The sequence below is a fragment of the Acartia tonsa genome, chromosome 6 (assembly GCF_053477335.1).
Source record: "Acartia tonsa isolate MP-2025a chromosome 6, ASM5347733v1, whole genome shotgun sequence".
Classification (NCBI taxonomy): domain Eukaryota; kingdom Metazoa; phylum Arthropoda; class Copepoda; order Calanoida; family Acartiidae; genus Acartia; species Acartia tonsa.
The window spans coordinates 41834325-41851402 of record NC_137265.1 but is presented as its reverse complement, the minus strand read 5'-3'; the positions used below and the strand labels follow the sequence as shown (position 1 = coordinate 41851402).

At 31.9% G+C, this 17078-nt stretch overlaps 2 protein-coding genes across 3 annotated transcripts in view; both read left to right on the top strand.

Annotated features, from left to right (window-relative positions):
* The window catches only part of LOC145322700 (uncharacterized), a 97876-nt gene that overhangs the window by 61039 nt on the left and 19759 nt on the right, over positions 1 to 17078 (top strand). The window lies entirely within an intron of this gene.
* The window catches only part of LOC145322696 (cytosolic purine 5'-nucleotidase-like), an 83530-nt gene that overhangs the window by 61039 nt on the left and 5413 nt on the right, over positions 1 to 17078 (top strand). For both annotated transcript variants that reach the window (XM_080164909.1, XM_080164910.1), the window contains 5 exons: positions 8219 to 8359; positions 9302 to 9386; positions 14530 to 14690; positions 15056 to 15114; positions 16431 to 16495. In XM_080164909.1, coding sequence (XP_080021035.1) covers positions 8219 to 8359; positions 9302 to 9386; positions 14530 to 14690; positions 15056 to 15114; positions 16431 to 16495 — 511 coding nt within the window. The remainder of the gene's footprint in view (positions 1 to 8218; positions 8360 to 9301; positions 9387 to 14529; positions 14691 to 15055; positions 15115 to 16430; positions 16496 to 17078) is intronic.

Genomic DNA, 17078 nt, shown 5'->3' with positions numbered 1-17078 from the left:
TAATAATTAGTATATACGAATATTGAGAAATGGAAAGTTTGTCTTTTTCTTTTTGCTCATTTTATGTACACTTTTAATTCAAACTTCTTACTCTTATCCCCAGAGAGAGGGTACAATTAGTAGATTATTACACTAGTCCCCGAAGTTTTTTTGATAACGATTTCTGATTCACTGGGCTCACAACTATGAGTTTTAGTAACTTTCGATTGGTTAGTTTATAAAGTTGAGTGTTCAAATGATCCAATCATTAATTTTTATGCTAAAGAAAGGACAATTTTGAGTATCATCATTAGGGATGTACACTAATTTTTTGGCCATTGTCTTATCCTTTTAGATCCCTGCTTATCCCCAAGACACTGCAAAATTGTGACGTACGCATCTTTGCAAAATTTGTACTTTACTTGTTGCAAAAATATATACATATGTATCCACAGATAAATAAATGCAACATTTTTTATTATTTTATCCTTGTAATTTAAGAGAAATTGTTGAAAACTCATGTTTTATCAAGTAAAATACTCATCTGTTAAACTGAGAAGTTTTATATGACAATCTTTGTAATAAATAATAATATCAAATGATTAAAATATTGTACTAGTTCCTTCGCCCTTTGCCTTCACGGGAGTGTTGAAAAGAAAATTGCATTCACCCAAGGATATTTATAAGGCATCCCTAAAACATCGATACCTCTCTTTGATAATTTCCATTATTCCATGTCACTTTCTTCACCATCTGTGTTGGCAGCAAGAGTATGTGTCTCATTAACAACTATTTCATCTAAAACCTCATTTAGAGTTGTTGAATCTATACCTTTTATTATTAACACTCTAGATAATAGGTATTTTTTTACTTTTTCATCGTCATCATCAGTGATAGATAAACAATGCTAATGTCGTATGGGTGAGTTGCACCTGGACTGAACAGTCAACTTGTCAACTCAAGGCCAGACTCTTGGTCCTTCACCTCATACCCGTGGTACAGTACATTACAGACAACCAACTCTCTGTGATGCACGACCTTTGTCTGAGAAGTCCTAACTGTGCATGGTAACGAGTTGCGCCTGTTTTGGGCCAAGGCATTCCCCCCACTCTAACTATTTACGTCGCGCATCTGACATAGTAGCAGTGGGAACCATTTTTAACGTCTTTAGTTATGACGCGGTGTCGGACCGAGATTCGAACCTAACACCTTCCCGACGACGAGCGGATGCGCTACGTGTTGAGCCACGGTCGCGGGTTGATAGATAAACAATATCTTGCATCTAATTTGGTGGCTGCTTTCAGCATTGAATTAAATAATTTGTCTTGTCTTTTTCTTTGACTTGATGTTATTTCTGTGGCAAAAGGTGATCTAAGCTTTTCAAGTCTGTTGATTAAAAGCTTCCTAAGCTTAACAAACTTACCTGGAGTGAGTGTTTAGCTCTGGAGTTATAGGGTCATTTAGGCTGGAGCTTAGTACATGCACAAGGTCTTTAAGTTCATCAAAATTTCTCATCAATCATCCTCTTAAAGATAACATTCCCATTTCAGTAATTGTACCTTTGCACTTGGATAAACTTTTAAGCATTTATTAACAGGAGCTCCATCTTGTATCATTGTTGATTGTAGGTAAAGTTTTTCCATTGGCTTTGAAATAGTTAATATAGGTTTTGATTCTGGCTAGAATCACCCCTTCTCTATAAATATAAATTTTTTCTTTTAACTCCTGCTCTTTTAAACCGTCTTCAACACTAAGATGAAATGTATGAGCGGCACACATCATGTGCATAATTGCAGGGATATCAGCAATCATTTTGTTCATTTCACGAAAGTTCTCATGGGAAGTAACTGAGGTCATTGTTATTAGGAACATGTTCAACTTCTTGCCTCTTTGTCAATCTCATGTGCAAATTTACACATATTTGCTGCATTATCACTCACCATGCTGACAGCATATCCTAGATCAATCTGAAACTCCGTCAAGGTATCCATGAATATTTGCTTATAGTCACTACTATTAGAGTACCCGATCGAAACTTTTACAGATAGAGTAACAGTCTTTTGAATCCATTCTCATCTATTTATTGCCACTATAATATGGCTGTGCTGGGTGGCACCATCAATTCTGATGTAAAGCCACTTATTCTTCAGCTTTTTGGTCATCTCCTCCTCAGCTCTCTTCATAACTAAGTTATTAATTCCTGTGGTTCCTAAATGTACCCCTAGAATTTTGGCAATGCTGCCATTCATGAGCTGGAATTCTGGCTCTGAAAAAAAGGTGAATGGAACAGCATTGTAACAGCACAATGCCAAGATAGCTTCATTTAATGTTTCTTTTGTCTATCTAATTTTCATCTGTCTAGTCTGGCTAATTCTAGGCCTTTTATTTAGAGTATTTTCTCTTGTTTTTTTAGGCTTCTTTTTGTCGAATCAAGGGCCTGAAAAATGTCAGGGTGGATATTCTTCAATTGTGTTCCTAAACTGTACATTCTAGAACTGGCCCTGGGACCTATAGGTCAACTTATCTTGACTTGGCACTGTTTTTCTCCATTCATTACAAGGCATGAAATCTTGTTGATTTTAGATTCAAACATTAATTTGTCTTTGACATCTGGGAAAATATACCATCATATATTTGTGGCATTTTTCAGACAATTCATTTACTTGAAATATTGGAAAATTTAGTTTTTTTTCTTCTGAAATGTACAGTGCTTTAAAAAACTGTAACAAATGTTTTGACACAGCCCCATTACAATATTTCCTCAAACACATCAGCCTCTTCTGCCAACTGCTCTTCAGCATCTTCAGGGGCTGGTTCAGCTGTGGGTATGTCAGAGTTCTTCTGGGCCTCAAGAATTTGTATCTTATGGTTTAGATTTACAATTTCTTTTTTCAATTCTTTACGTGAAGGAGCAGATCATAGTTGCCAGATATTTTTCAGATCAAAGTGTACAAATAAGGTGTACATTGGACCTCCAATGTGTACATTTTTTTTTGGGGGGGGGGGAAGAGGAAAAAGGGAGGGGGGAATGGGGAGAAGGGGATGGGGTATGAGGGGGATTTGCTACGCTATCATAATAGAAATTAGATTGAGTATAAAGTATATCTGACATGAAAAATATATCTTCTAACTGGTTTATGATAATAACAATAATAAAAGGAAAATCTCATTATTCGCTCTTTTTTTAGGTGCAACTACAAATCCCATCGATTTTAAAAGCCTAAAAATGATAAAAAGATTTTATCCCCCACTATAATACAATTAGCATATTATTCGAAATGTAAACCTAGATATTTAATTATATCCAATATGATGCATTTCAGTATGGCTGAGAACTGATTCTAATTAAGTTAAAAGATATCAAAATAACAGGTTTAAAAAATGTTTTTTAATAAGTCAAAAAGCATCATTTTTAACTTAAAAATGGCGTAAAAAACGTTATTCTATAGCTTTAAATTACTAACAATATTTGTTTAAAAGCATTGTTATATTGGACGGTTTGTAACGTAAAAACGACGTAAAAAACGATTAAAATAACTGATATTCTATAGCCATTAAATTGCTAACAATATTTGTTAAAAGTATCATTAAATTACTAATAATATTTGTTAAAAAGTATCTTTAATTGGATGGTTTTCAACGTAAAAATGACATAAAAACGATTAAAATAACCATTATTCTAAAGCCATTAAATTACTGATAATATTTGTTGAGAAGTATCAATTAATTGAACGATTTTAAACATAAAAACAACGTAAAATACGATTTAAAAACCGCTATTCTATAGCCATTAAATCACTAACAATATTTGTGCAAAATTGTCTGAAATATGATGCATTTCAGAATGGCTGAGGACCGACTGCAATCTAGCGGATATAGCCATATATAGTTTATAAAACTTTGGGTACCAAATGTAATCTACAGTCCAATGTTTACAAATGGTTATAAAACTTTGGGTACCAAATGTAATTTACAGTCCAATGTTCACTAATGGTTATAAAAGTTTGGGTACCAATTAGTCCTGATTTAATATTATTTGCCTTATTTATTATAGGTTTAATAGTTGAGAGAAAATTGCCTGTAATATGAGGCATTTCAGTATGGCTGAGAACTGATCTTAATCTAGCGGATATTTATCGGTTGCAAAGCCATACTGAAAAAAATAAAAGATCCCTCATTCATGGAAATATTTACAAGGTAGAACATGTTGTATAGTTAGGTTGCTAATATGGACCTCATTTATTGGTAAGGGGTTGGGGCAGACCCACATGGCAGGATTTATGCTAGTTTTCATTTACTAGGTTTAAATTTAGGATCAATTATTTTTTTCCTGTAACAAAATTAACATTAACTTTTTGTGCAAAAATAAACCACTGAAAATAAAGAAAGTAGTCTGAAATTTTTTGTGTAGATTCCTTAGACAAATAAAAATCGCAGTTCTATTATGCTTCATGATCGATTTTTACGTTTAAACCCCTATAATTATGTAATCTTTGTTCGTAGGTTTTACATTTAAATTTCGGATCAATTATTTTTTTCCTTTCACAAAATTAATGTTAACTTTTTGTGCAAAAAAAACCCACTTAAAATAAAGATAGGAGTCTGAAATTTTTTGTGTAGATTCTTTAGACAAATGAGAATCGCAGTTCTTTCATGCTTCATGATCGATTTTTACGTTTAAATCCCTTTAGTTATGCAATCTTTGTCCGTAGGTACTACGTTTAAAAAAGTCTTTTTTATACTATTAAATAAAAAATGTTGATTGTCTTTGAGTGTCGTTTACTCGTTAGCCTTTCATTGTAGATCGATGAAATTTTAAACATAGCTAGTTAAAGTAGTTGGTAGTTTCTGTATAAAATTTCATTAATATCACATGAATACAAAAAAACTTATTACAATCGTAAAAAAACGACACTAAAAACCATAAACCCCATGAAAATGAAAAAAACATTTTTAAAATAAATTATTTCAGACTGTTCATGTTATTGTCAGCTAAGGGGTTAATATGAGCCCACTTATTGAAAACATTTTTATGATTTTTCATGAAAGTGAAAGTGTTCCCCATTTTCAGGCCATAAAGGGGGAGAAGGAAATGGCCACAAACCGGTTAGAAGATATATTTTTCATGTCAGATATACTTTATACTCAATCTAGAAATTACACTAGTGGCATCTAGGTTACTAGTTACTACAAAAAATATAAATATTTAGTTAAACTTCAATGTTTATAACCAGAAAATCAAGGAAGGAAGCCAATTTTTGGGGGTAAAAGTCTATTTTTGGAAGGAAAATTCCAATTTTTGTGTGTACACATTTACATTTTTTAAAAAATGATGAAAATGCGTACATCCTTGCCGGTTTTGCCCTATGTGTACATTTGTCAAAAATCAGGTCAAAAATGCATTCATTACGCGCAAAATGCGTACATCTGGCACCGTTGGAGCAGATGGCAGGTTTGCATCTAAAAAATGTTGGATTCGAGAATACAACTCTTCTTGTGACTCCACACGCTCCTGGAAGAGATTTATTAGTAGATTCGTTATCTTTATGTATATACCATTAGATATCAAATATTCTTTAAAAGCATCTCTTTGGAGATCTTCTTCAATGCGAGCTCTTTTATTAGTCATCTTTAAATATTAATTTGAAACCAACTCTTTAGTGAAGTGAATCAAGCAATTATAGCTTGGTCAATGAAACATTTAAAAAAAAATATTTTCAGGCAATAAATGTTTCAGATGCTAAATTGACAGAGGAAAATCAACCAGTATTTCTGAGATCTTTAACTTTAGAGGGATATTGTAGGGTTTGATTAATATCAACCAAATTAAAGAAGCAAGGAACCCTTCTGCAAATTTTCCTAGAGACATTTCTATGAAATCAGTGTTAATGCAATTTTGTGAAATTTTTACTAAGGATTTTTATAAATGCTATTACTTAAAAAAAAAAAAATGTTGATGTATTTTTTTCATTTAAAAATTTAATCAAAGGATTTCCAAAAGAGTTTAGGAATTTACCTCTTTCAGAGAAGCTCGTCTTATTCACCGCCTCCTCAACTGCCGGCAGGCCCCTTTCCAAGCTGGCGAAGTTCTCCTTGGCAATGATGGAGGTCTTTGTGATATGGGCACATCTATTGGTGCATGATTCAAAGTAACCCCAGACCCAAAAGTACATTGAATTAAGATCAGGCTGCTGGGAGGGCACATTTTCTTTGAAATGGGAGTAACCGCAGGATCCAAATTAACCCAACTTTCAAGCTACCCTTAGACATGGAGGCTCTTATTTGGACCACAGTTGAGCTAAAACGATATTCTTTACCTTTATGGAAATGGCATGACAATTCAGCTAGGGTTGTCAGCGCAATCTATAGTTTAGAATGAGTTTTAAAGTTCCATATCAGTCCCTGAATTCAAGTACCAAGAAATTTTCACAATTTTTGACATTTCAAAATCTGCCTGGTTTTACTTTGCTGGAGTACTATGGCCAAGCCATTTTAGATAGAAAGCTCTAGACTTTTCTAGTGTTTTACTTATGTATCTAACAGTATCTCCAGCAAGTTTAATTACCCTACCTCACCTACAGATGGGCTGAAGTCTGATTTAGTGGGACCTAGTTGAGAATCAAGATTAAACCACTGGCGCATTTAGAGTCTGCTGTGTTGAACATATGCAAGACCAGCTCAGAGAAATGTCCCCCATCGTCCAAAGATTTTTTTTGTGTTTAAAGGTCATTATCTAGGCTTTTTATCGTGAGGTCAAACGTCCTGATTGGTCAAGTAGTTTTGACGCTATGGCCGTTTAATAAAAATTCGGATTTATGTGCCCCACCCTGTATATATATCACCCCGTCCCTTTTTTATTTTGTTAAAATTTTTGCCCCCAGCCATAAGCTCTTGTACTAACTCAATTTTGAAGATTTTTACAAAATTTCAATTCTAGTGTGTTAATATAAACCTGAAATTTACCAAAATAAAATGGGGGCCAACTCAATTATAACATATGAAGGACAAAGGTGTAGCAAGTAATTTTCCAAAGTAAAAATTGCCAAATTTCATACATAAATAATAGGGTTCGGCCCGATTGGACAGATATTGATATTCGGCTGATTTATAATGCTGAATATCAAGAAATCAGGTTTATATTGACACACTAGAATTGAAATTTTGTAAAAATCATTAATATTGAGATGGAACAAAAGCTTTAAAAACGGTCTTTTTGCAGATTTTATAAAGGGATAAGGGATTTCCTAAGTTCTTTGTATGGGGTATTCCTGTCCAGTTTTGTGTTTAGGAATGAATATTTCTTACCCGAGGGAATAAATGATGGACCGATAGGTCATCATTTATTCCCTCGGGTAAGAAATATTCATTCCTAAACAAAAAACTGGACAGAAATATCATTCTCATTTAAACAAAAAACTCATTTTTTATGCTAAAATGTGGTTTAATTTTGGTTTTTAATTTTCATTTATTTCCCGGCTATGATCATTTATATCCCTGATATCAAGTTTTTTTTAATAATTAATAAAAATTCAAAAATCTTCCAAAAAAAATTGAAAATCTTCTAAAAATGACTACCTCCGGGAAATAAATGAATATTTACATCCACTATTTAAGGGGTTGTTTATATGGGAATGCCTATTTAAAGAGATCATATAGATTCACTCATTTTACCATTTCAAATTTTGATTGTGATGCTTTCTCCTCATTATTTATGGCTTTAAGAACCTCTAAAAGAATAGTTTCTAAATAGTTATTTCTTTTCAAAGAAGTTGCACTCTTAGTATCCTAATAATATTCATAATTTATTTTAAAAAGTTATAGGATAAAGGAAAGGGGTTGAACTCTTTGCATTCTAATAATGTTTATTATCTATTTAGGAAAGTTAGTAGAGAGGAGTTGTACTCTTTGTATCCTAATAATATTTATGATTTTTTAGGAAAGTTAGAGGAAAGGAGTTGAGGTCTTTGGATGCTAATAATATTCATAATTTATTTAGAAAAGTTATAGGATAAAGGAAAGGGGTTGAACTCTTTGCATCCTAATAATGGTTATTATTTATTTAGGAAAGTTATTGGAGAAGAGTTGTACTCTTTATATCCTAATAATATTTATGATTTATTTAGGAAAGTTAGAGGAAAGAAGTTGAGGTCTTAGATCCTTATAATATTCATAATTTATTGGGAAAATTAAATAGATAAGGAGTTACACTCATTGTATCCTAATGACTTTTATCATTTAGGAAAGTTAGAGGAGAGGAGTTAAGATCATTGTATCCTCACAAAATCCAACGCAAGGATGATAACAGGGTTTTTGTGATGAACACACTCTTTAATTTGGCTGAGACTCACATCCTCGCAAGCATTATCCATCTCTTTGATATGTAAGTGTTTAAACATAAATGATTTAGATCCTTAATCAGTAAATTGGACTAATAAGAACACAGTGTAGGAATAATCCGTCCATATTATTGGTTAGGGCATATTCTTATTTGGTACGATTTTTCATGCCGTTCATGTAATATAAATCAGCTATAAACAGTTGAATTTCTCAGGATAAAGAAATTATATCGTCAAAAATTTTCGTTGTTCGGAATGATAATTATATATCAAAAGCTTTGTTTATATCGAACTAATAATAATTGATAATAATTTTTTTCGTATTCATTCGAATCCGGTGGATAGGAACCTGTTCTCATTCATACGAAAAAACTATGTCTAGCATCGTATTATATCCAGCTTTCTACGAATATAAAAATGTACAATCATAAGATTAAAACCAGTTTTTTTAGCCGGTGCCTGCGGCACCTCGGGGCTAAAAAAACTAGTTTTAATCTCATAATTGTACATTCTATATCCGCGGAAAGCCGTTTATAATACGATGCGAGAAATAAATATTCTCGTATTCATTCGAATCAGGTGGATAGGAACCAGTTCTCATCCATACGAAAAAACTATGTCTAGCATCGTATTATATCCAGCTTTCTACGAATATAGAAATGTACAATCATAAGATTAAAACTAGTTTTTTTAGCCGGTGACTTCGTCACCTCGGGGCTAAAAAAACTAGTTTTAATCTCATAATTGTACATTCTATATCCGCGGAAAGCCGTTTATAATACGATGCGAGAAATAACTATTCCCTCATCCACTTAGTGACTCTCTAGCTTATTCTCACTCAGAATTTTTGTAGATTACAGTCTTTTACAGCTAATTAACTATTATCAGAAAAGCCAGTTTCTACATTAACTTCTTTATTTTCTTTAATTTCAATACAAATCTTATGACTTTTTTTTGTAGCCTTATGAATAATCTTTTTTTGTAAGGTGTGATGCATTTAAGCAAACAGAAAATGGATGGATAGATACGGAAAACAACAACAGAGAGATCTCATACAGACAACTATTTGAGGTTAGTTTGCTTTGCACCTTTTTAAAAGCGAAGCTTTTCTATAATTAGGGTCGGTCCGTCCGTCCGTCCGTCCGTAACGGATAGCTTTTTTTTTGTTAATTTAGGCATGTTAGAATTGTCCTATCGATTTCAAATTTTGCATGGTGATTCCTTTAATAGTTAGGTACGATTTAGAAAGCTTAGCAACTCTATAATCATCACCAAAATGTCCGTACGTCCATTTTAAACATGTTGATTTTTTTACTTTTTTAACAACAAATTTTTATGTGATCTAATCATCCGATTGATCTGATTTTTGGTATATTGATTCCTGGGACAACAAAGTATAATGTAATAAGCGAAGCAACTCTATAATCAAGTCCTAAAAATGTAAGTATGTCCATAAACATTATCCTGAATCAAGCAGTTTTTCAACAAATTTACTTACAATTTTGCTTTGACTCTTACACATTTATATTATAATTATTCAGTTCTGACACTATACAAGTGTTAATGTCCGTTTGTCCTACCGTTTCAGTGCTTTGCTTTTATGGATGTTGTCATCCTTGTTAGGAACAAAGCTACTGCTTAATTCGAAGTGTCCGTCCGTTCGTCTGTCTCTGTCATTCTTGGGAAATGTATTTTCTCATATTCTATATAGGATAGAAAGCTAAGATTTTCTGTGAAGATTCAAAATACCTAATTTAATATTTTATTAACGTGGTCAGTTGGTCTTATCTGTCATGCTACAAAAGACATTTTATTCAAATTTGTATATAAAGTTTTTTGATTTTATCTTATCGCTTTTTTCTTTCTCTTTTTAATATCACTGAACATCTGCTATAGAACTCATCTTGTCCGTTTGTCCATTTATTTTGGATGTTGTCAATCTCCTACCATATATTAATTATATTTTTATCCCTTATTTATCATGAAGTCTAAATATTTTCGAAGAATTTTCATAAAAAATAAGTTTAATCTTTAAAAGTCATAAATTCTCAAATATATGTATACCCATATAAGAATCAAAGCAACCCTATATGATGGGAAGGTTGACTATCACAGACAGTTAGTGCAAATATATTTTATATCTAATTGTTATTTGTTTCCAATAACAATTATGACAATATTTAAAACATTGCTTTAATTTTTTTTGCTATATTTTGTATAGTACAAATATCCTAGTTTTACGACTATTTACTTTGGGCAAAATATGGAAGCCTTTAGAAGCTCTAATTTGATGTTAAATATTAACATGTTGACATTTTACTAGGGCTTGGCAGCCGCGCGTCAGCCGCGACCAAGCCTCAAATTTAAACCTGTTTATATGCCCTGAAAAACTTTTATAAAAGAGGGAATACCATATTGGGTTTAGTTTTAGGACGAAGCCCAATCTGTCCCACTATGAGGAAGATGATTCTCTTTTCTACCATCTCTTTTGAAGAGATTTTCTTCCCCCATTCCCTTTTTCTTTTCCCTTTATATGACGTCATATAGGAATCGTCTTCCTCACAGTGCAGTGGGACAGATTGGGCTTCGTCAGTTTTAGACTTCCAGTTTTTAGAATTTTAGAATTGTAAAAGGTTGATTTCCTAAGGCTTATAGGCAGCTGACGCGCGGCTGCTAAGCCGTGCATTTTACTACGTCTTTCAAATATCATTTTGTGCTAAAACAAGAATAACAAAATTTAAAAATATTAAATGCCAAGTTTTAGTTGAAAACAAATCATTAACCCTAAAAAGTTGATTCTTAAATGTGGTTTTATGTTTACATGAGTCTATTATGATATATAAAACAGCTCTACAAATGTATTGAAGACCTTTTAGTTGTAAAAGGAAGGTTTTACGCTATTAAGCCCAAATAAAGTTATTTAATAATAAAAAAAAACAAATTTTCAACCAACCTAAAGAAGTAGATTGTAAAAAAGCTTCACTTTTGAAAACTAAGTTAAATTATTAGACTGTCAAAGCCTCTGAAAATGTTTCATTTGACGCAAAACGCCTCATTATTATAGCCTTATTTTCACATAACATTTTGCAACGACGTAATCAGAGGATTATTTAGCAATGGCAGTAAGTCTGTTTGTGTCCTTATTTATTTAAATCTAAAGGGTATAGGAATATATTAAATTCATATCTAACTGTTATGTAGTTTCATTACGATAATAAAAAAAATATTTTGCTTTCCATTGATGTACATACATTCTTAAAATGTCAAATTAGGAAAATAATTCATTTTAATGCAAGGGTTCTTGATTTCATTTAAAAATGATGAATTTAACAGTTGAGTGTTTGTTTCAATTTGTTTACCAAACTTTAAAAAATAAATCGTTTCTAAGAGTAATATCTTTGAAAAATAACAATAGTCTAAATTAAAATTTCCCTTGGCAACTTTATTTAAAAAGGGGAGGGGGGGGGGTGATTAAAAAAATATAATCATCTCAAAATTTAAAACCCAAAATTACAATAGCCAAAAACCATTCCGGGACCTATTAAGATTCTCTAGGATGGAGAACTCAATCGGTTCAGTGGTTAGAAAGATTTTAACAGAAAAAAACTAGATATGGATTTATTGTCCTAGTATGTAAGTATGACATTTGACAAGTTAAGGATTTGTCCTTTTTTTTTTGCATATGTAAACAATTATTATTACTGTTATAATCAGGAATATTGAGGGATAAGACAATTGGCGATAAATTGGTGTACATACCCAGTAATAAAATACTAAATTCTCGTTTCTGTTGGGTTGAAATTGTTTGAGACAGCTAGTTTGAACCTTCCAATAAAGATTTAAAAAGTATTGAAAGATTTTTGGCAACGAATGTTCATTAAACTTTGGGTACCAGTATAACTTATCAGTCCAATGTCCCCTCCCTCCCTGGTTATAGTACAATTTAATTCATATGTAAATGTACAATTTTGATGAAATAATTGATAACAGACATAAGTCAATGTCAAAAATAAATTTAAAAACCTAACCTAAAACTCTAAGTTATTGGATTGAAAATGTTCTGGGATTTAAATAAAACTTAAACAGTTTAACCTAGCATCTAAACCTAAGGGCTCTGTATTTGATTAAGAAGGGAAAGAAAATAGCCTGAAACCATCCCAAGACATATGTGAAGCATCCATAAAATGGAGAACCCAATTGGGTTAGCAGTTATTAAAATCTTAAGTATCAGACAAAAAACCTTACTGCTTTATATAGTAGGATATTAACATACTTATGCCTTTGCATATGTTAACAATTTACACATGCATGTAGAATAAGCATTGCTACATTATATTAAAATCTTTTCATCTGTGAGTTAATAATTAAAAGCTAATTTAAACTCAGTACATACGTCCTTTACAGATCGCTAATTTTTAGAATATCCCATTGCTTTTAAAATTTGCTTGATGATTTCTGTAACAGATAAGTATATATAAGAAAGCGTATCAACTTTTCATTCAATTATTATCAGTAAGATCATACGCCCATTTTGTATTTCTGACACTATATTTTTTTCTGACACCTTATTTTCGCTTTTATGACTGTTATCATCCTTGATTGTCAACACTTTTTGAATATAATTGTCCATGATTAAAATAATATGGAACAAATTTCATAATAATTAGACTGTGACATCTTTAAATATTTTCGAATAAAAAAACACAATTTTAAGTGTCTTAAGAACCAGAGGGAGGGGACATTAGTTGGTATGGCTAAAAAACTTTGGGTACTTTTAATCAATATTAATTGAGTGTTTTAATCTAGCATTGTCTAAACTTTTTAACCAATAATTTTAATTAGAAAGGGAATATTGTTGGGGTATGGACATCAAAGAAAACCCTTACTTCTATGATATTTCAAGGAAATTGACCACCAACTAATAAAATCGTTGTAGAGCATAAATTGCAAAATTATTTCTTTATTCTAACTGTATAATACTTATCTGTACGTTTATTGCAACCTTTATTCATAATAGCATACAACTACTTACCATGTTGTATTTTTGTAATCATATTATGCCATGTTGCATTTGTACTTTAATCTTTTTTTTCGTACATTGAAACTTATTTAATATTTTATCTTCGCTAGGTGCAATATATTTGTCAACAAATAATTTTTTTATTTGATGTTCATAAATTGCAATTATTTTGAACTTTAATCTTGTCTGGTGTTCGATTATTGATTTAATGTTTAACAAGGATGACAACATCCATAAAAGTGATGCTTAACAAAGCAATGGATATATTACATTTTTCGTAGCGAGGCAACTCTATAGTTCCACATGTCTGTCCGTCTGTCTGTAAGACAAGAAAAGGGAAAGCGGCTTTTATTTAAGATAGAAGGCTGACACTTCCTATCAATAATCCCATCATTTTGGAGCATAATTAACTTCTATGGATACTACGTATGGATGTTGTCATCCTTGTTAATATGATTGTTGAGATGCTTCGCTTGTAGATAAAGTACAATTTGATATGTATTACTCTGTTAGTGTCATACTTATGCCATACTAAGTATCAGTATATTCGTTTACAATTCATTATTCCATCTATTCACTAATTAATCTATCTCTCTTTCTATCTAAATGTCTATCAATTTAACTATCTGTCTAATCTATCTATCTATCTGTCTATTTATATATCAATCTTTCTGTATGTATATTTGTCTATCTATCTGTCAATCTGTCTATCTAACTGTCTGTCTTTCTAACTGTATATCTATCTGTCTATCTTTCTAACTGTCTATCTCTCAGTCTGTATTTCTATCTGTCTGTCTTTCTATCTGTCTATCTATATGTCTGTCTTTCTAACTGTCTATCTATCTGTCTGTCTTTCTATCTGTCTATCTATATGTCTGTATTTTTAACTGCATTTCTATCCGTCTGTCTTTCTATCTGTCTATCTATCTGTCTATCTATCTGTATATTTATCTGTCTGTCTTTTTAACTGCATATCTATCCGTCTATCTTTTTATCTGTCTATCTATCTGTCTATTTATATGTCTGTCTTTTTAACTGCATGTCTATCCGTCTATATTTCTATCTGTCTATCAATCTGTCTGTCTATCAATCTGCCTATCTATCTGTATATCTATCTGTCTATCTTTCTATCTACTAATTATCTATCTGTATCTCTATCTGTATATCCATCTGTCTATCTATCTATCTATCTAGGATGTGCGAAACACCATAGACTATATCCACGTTGAGTCTATGGAGTTGAAGCGGGTGACAGTGAAGGACCTTGCCCGCTATGTCAAGAAGGATGACCGCCTCCCCGCACTGCTGACCCAGCTAAAAAAAGGCGGCCGCAAAACCCTGCTGCTTACTAACAGGTAGGATTTGTAATTGCGACAAAAACATATACGATTTAGATGTTAGTGGCCCAAAGAATAGAAGGAGCTCTATTAGGAGTTCGCGGATGGGGGGCGGGGGACTCAACCCACCATCTATAATTTTTTATTTAAATGCAAAAATAAATGATGTTTTCTCTTAGAATGATGGAGTTACCCTCCCCTAAAATAATCTTTCGGAATCACAGGTTGACGTACAAATATCATCCTGTTACTTCATAAGGATTTTGATTCCTAGATGAGGAAGATTGCGTAAAGGATTTTGCATAATTGGTTGCACAATTCTTACTTTAAGTTAAACGATGTGCAACAATATTACCTAAATTTAATTTTTTTTAAATTTTCAGTGATTGGTGGTACACGAACATTATTATGAGCTATCTACTCTCTGATTACTCTAATAAAGGTATCTATTATTATATTATATAAAGATATTAAGATGTAATAATGCAGGGACATTAATAATGTAAATTTCATAAATAGGAGGAAAAAAGAATAACTTTTAAATTGTCTTTTCTTTTGCTTAGCAACGTTATATGTAATTTAAGATAAAAAAGAATGATTGAAAAACTTAAAATTGCAATTTGGTGAATATATGTATACATTATTATTTAAAGTAATAGGATGTCTATCTGTTAAGTAAAATCTCATAAACGGCCTAACCAAGGGAAGATGGATACGTAATGGCCGGTGTAAAAAGGCCTACACATAATAAGAAAAAAAATAAAAATCTAATATTGCAAAAACACGCGTAAAATAGGTCTTTTTTTCGCTCGGTTATTTATGCATTATTGAGTATTGGTCAACCAGATAATTATTGGAGCACAAAAATGGAAAGATATACATATTGAAACAATGATGACAACATCCATAAAAGCAAAGCTCTGAAACGGTAAGACAGACGAACATTAAGTCTTGTATAGTGTCAAAACTAAATACACAAAAGGACATACTGACATTTTTAGGACTTGATTATAGAGATGCTTCGCTTATAATATTGTATCTTATTGTAATAGGAATCAGTACTACAAAAATCAGATCAATCGGATGATTTTATCACATAAAAAACTGTTGTTAAAAAAGTAAAAATTCAACTTGTTTAAAATGGACGTACGGACATTCTGGTAATGATTATAGAGTTGCTACGCTTTCTAAATCGTACCTAACTACTACAGGAATCATAATGCAAAGTTTGAAATCGATAGGGCAATGCTAACCTGTTTTAATTAACGAAAAGAACTAACTGTCTTTGACGGACGGACGGACGTAACGACCCTAATTATAGAAAAGCTTCACTTTAGCAAATAGCAGACGGACGGCTATAACATACTGCAATTTCGCATTGAGAATAAGAGTGCACATTATTTTAGCCAGACTAAAAAATTATACTTCAACGTACTTTATACCTTATCAAGTCAAAAGTTAAAGATTGTATACAGAGGTTAGCTTCTCTTGAAATTAGTTATTTGCAGTCTTTTTGTACATGCCATTGTGTGACTTATCGTGTCAAATAAAGGCATACTTGTGTGTTCAAAAGCTTCGCCTTTTTTAAAATATCTTTTTACATTGTTTGAAAAAAATGTTTACATAAAGATAAAAATACCTTTATGTATAACAACTGTACAGTACTTTAGATTTCCAGTCGGGATGCATGATTAGGATGTGATATTTTTCCATCAAGTTTTCCTACACTCAAAATTCAGATTTTTAAAAAATTTCTAGGTGAATGGTTGGAGTACTTTGACTTAACTGTTGTCGACGGCAGGAAACCTAAATTTTTCACTAAGGTAGGTTTTATCCCTATAATAAAGTAACATGAAGTCTGTCTGTCTGTACCGAAGGATCTCGCTAACCACTGAACCGATATGGTTCTCCTTTACAGGTTAGCTTCTCATAAGTCCATGTAAGGTTTAAACTATTTTGGGGGAGAGTACCACCACCTTCCAAAGAGAAATAAAAAAATAAGTAACCCGGCCAATCCAGCTACCGGGAAAAGATTTTTGGAAAAACTGCTGATCTTAACGTAAATTAAAAAAAAAGAATTTACGTTCCGCTAAATGCCCCAAGAGGTGTAGCCACTAGTAATAGATTTATAAAGTCTAGATGATCAATTACTTTATTGGACCAATAGTATGCCAGTGTAGGAACAACCCGATTACATTATTGGTCAAAAAGTGTCCACATGTTCATACGAAAGGACAGTTTTTATCTTCATTTCATCATTATGATGCATCAGTGCAGAGTATTAGTACAATTTTAGATACTAATCTACACGTTCTATGGGGTGTAATTATCTGTTCAATTCATAAAAAGGACAGTATTTAATTTTTTTCATTAAAAAAAGACATAAGTTTTCATGAAAACTAATCT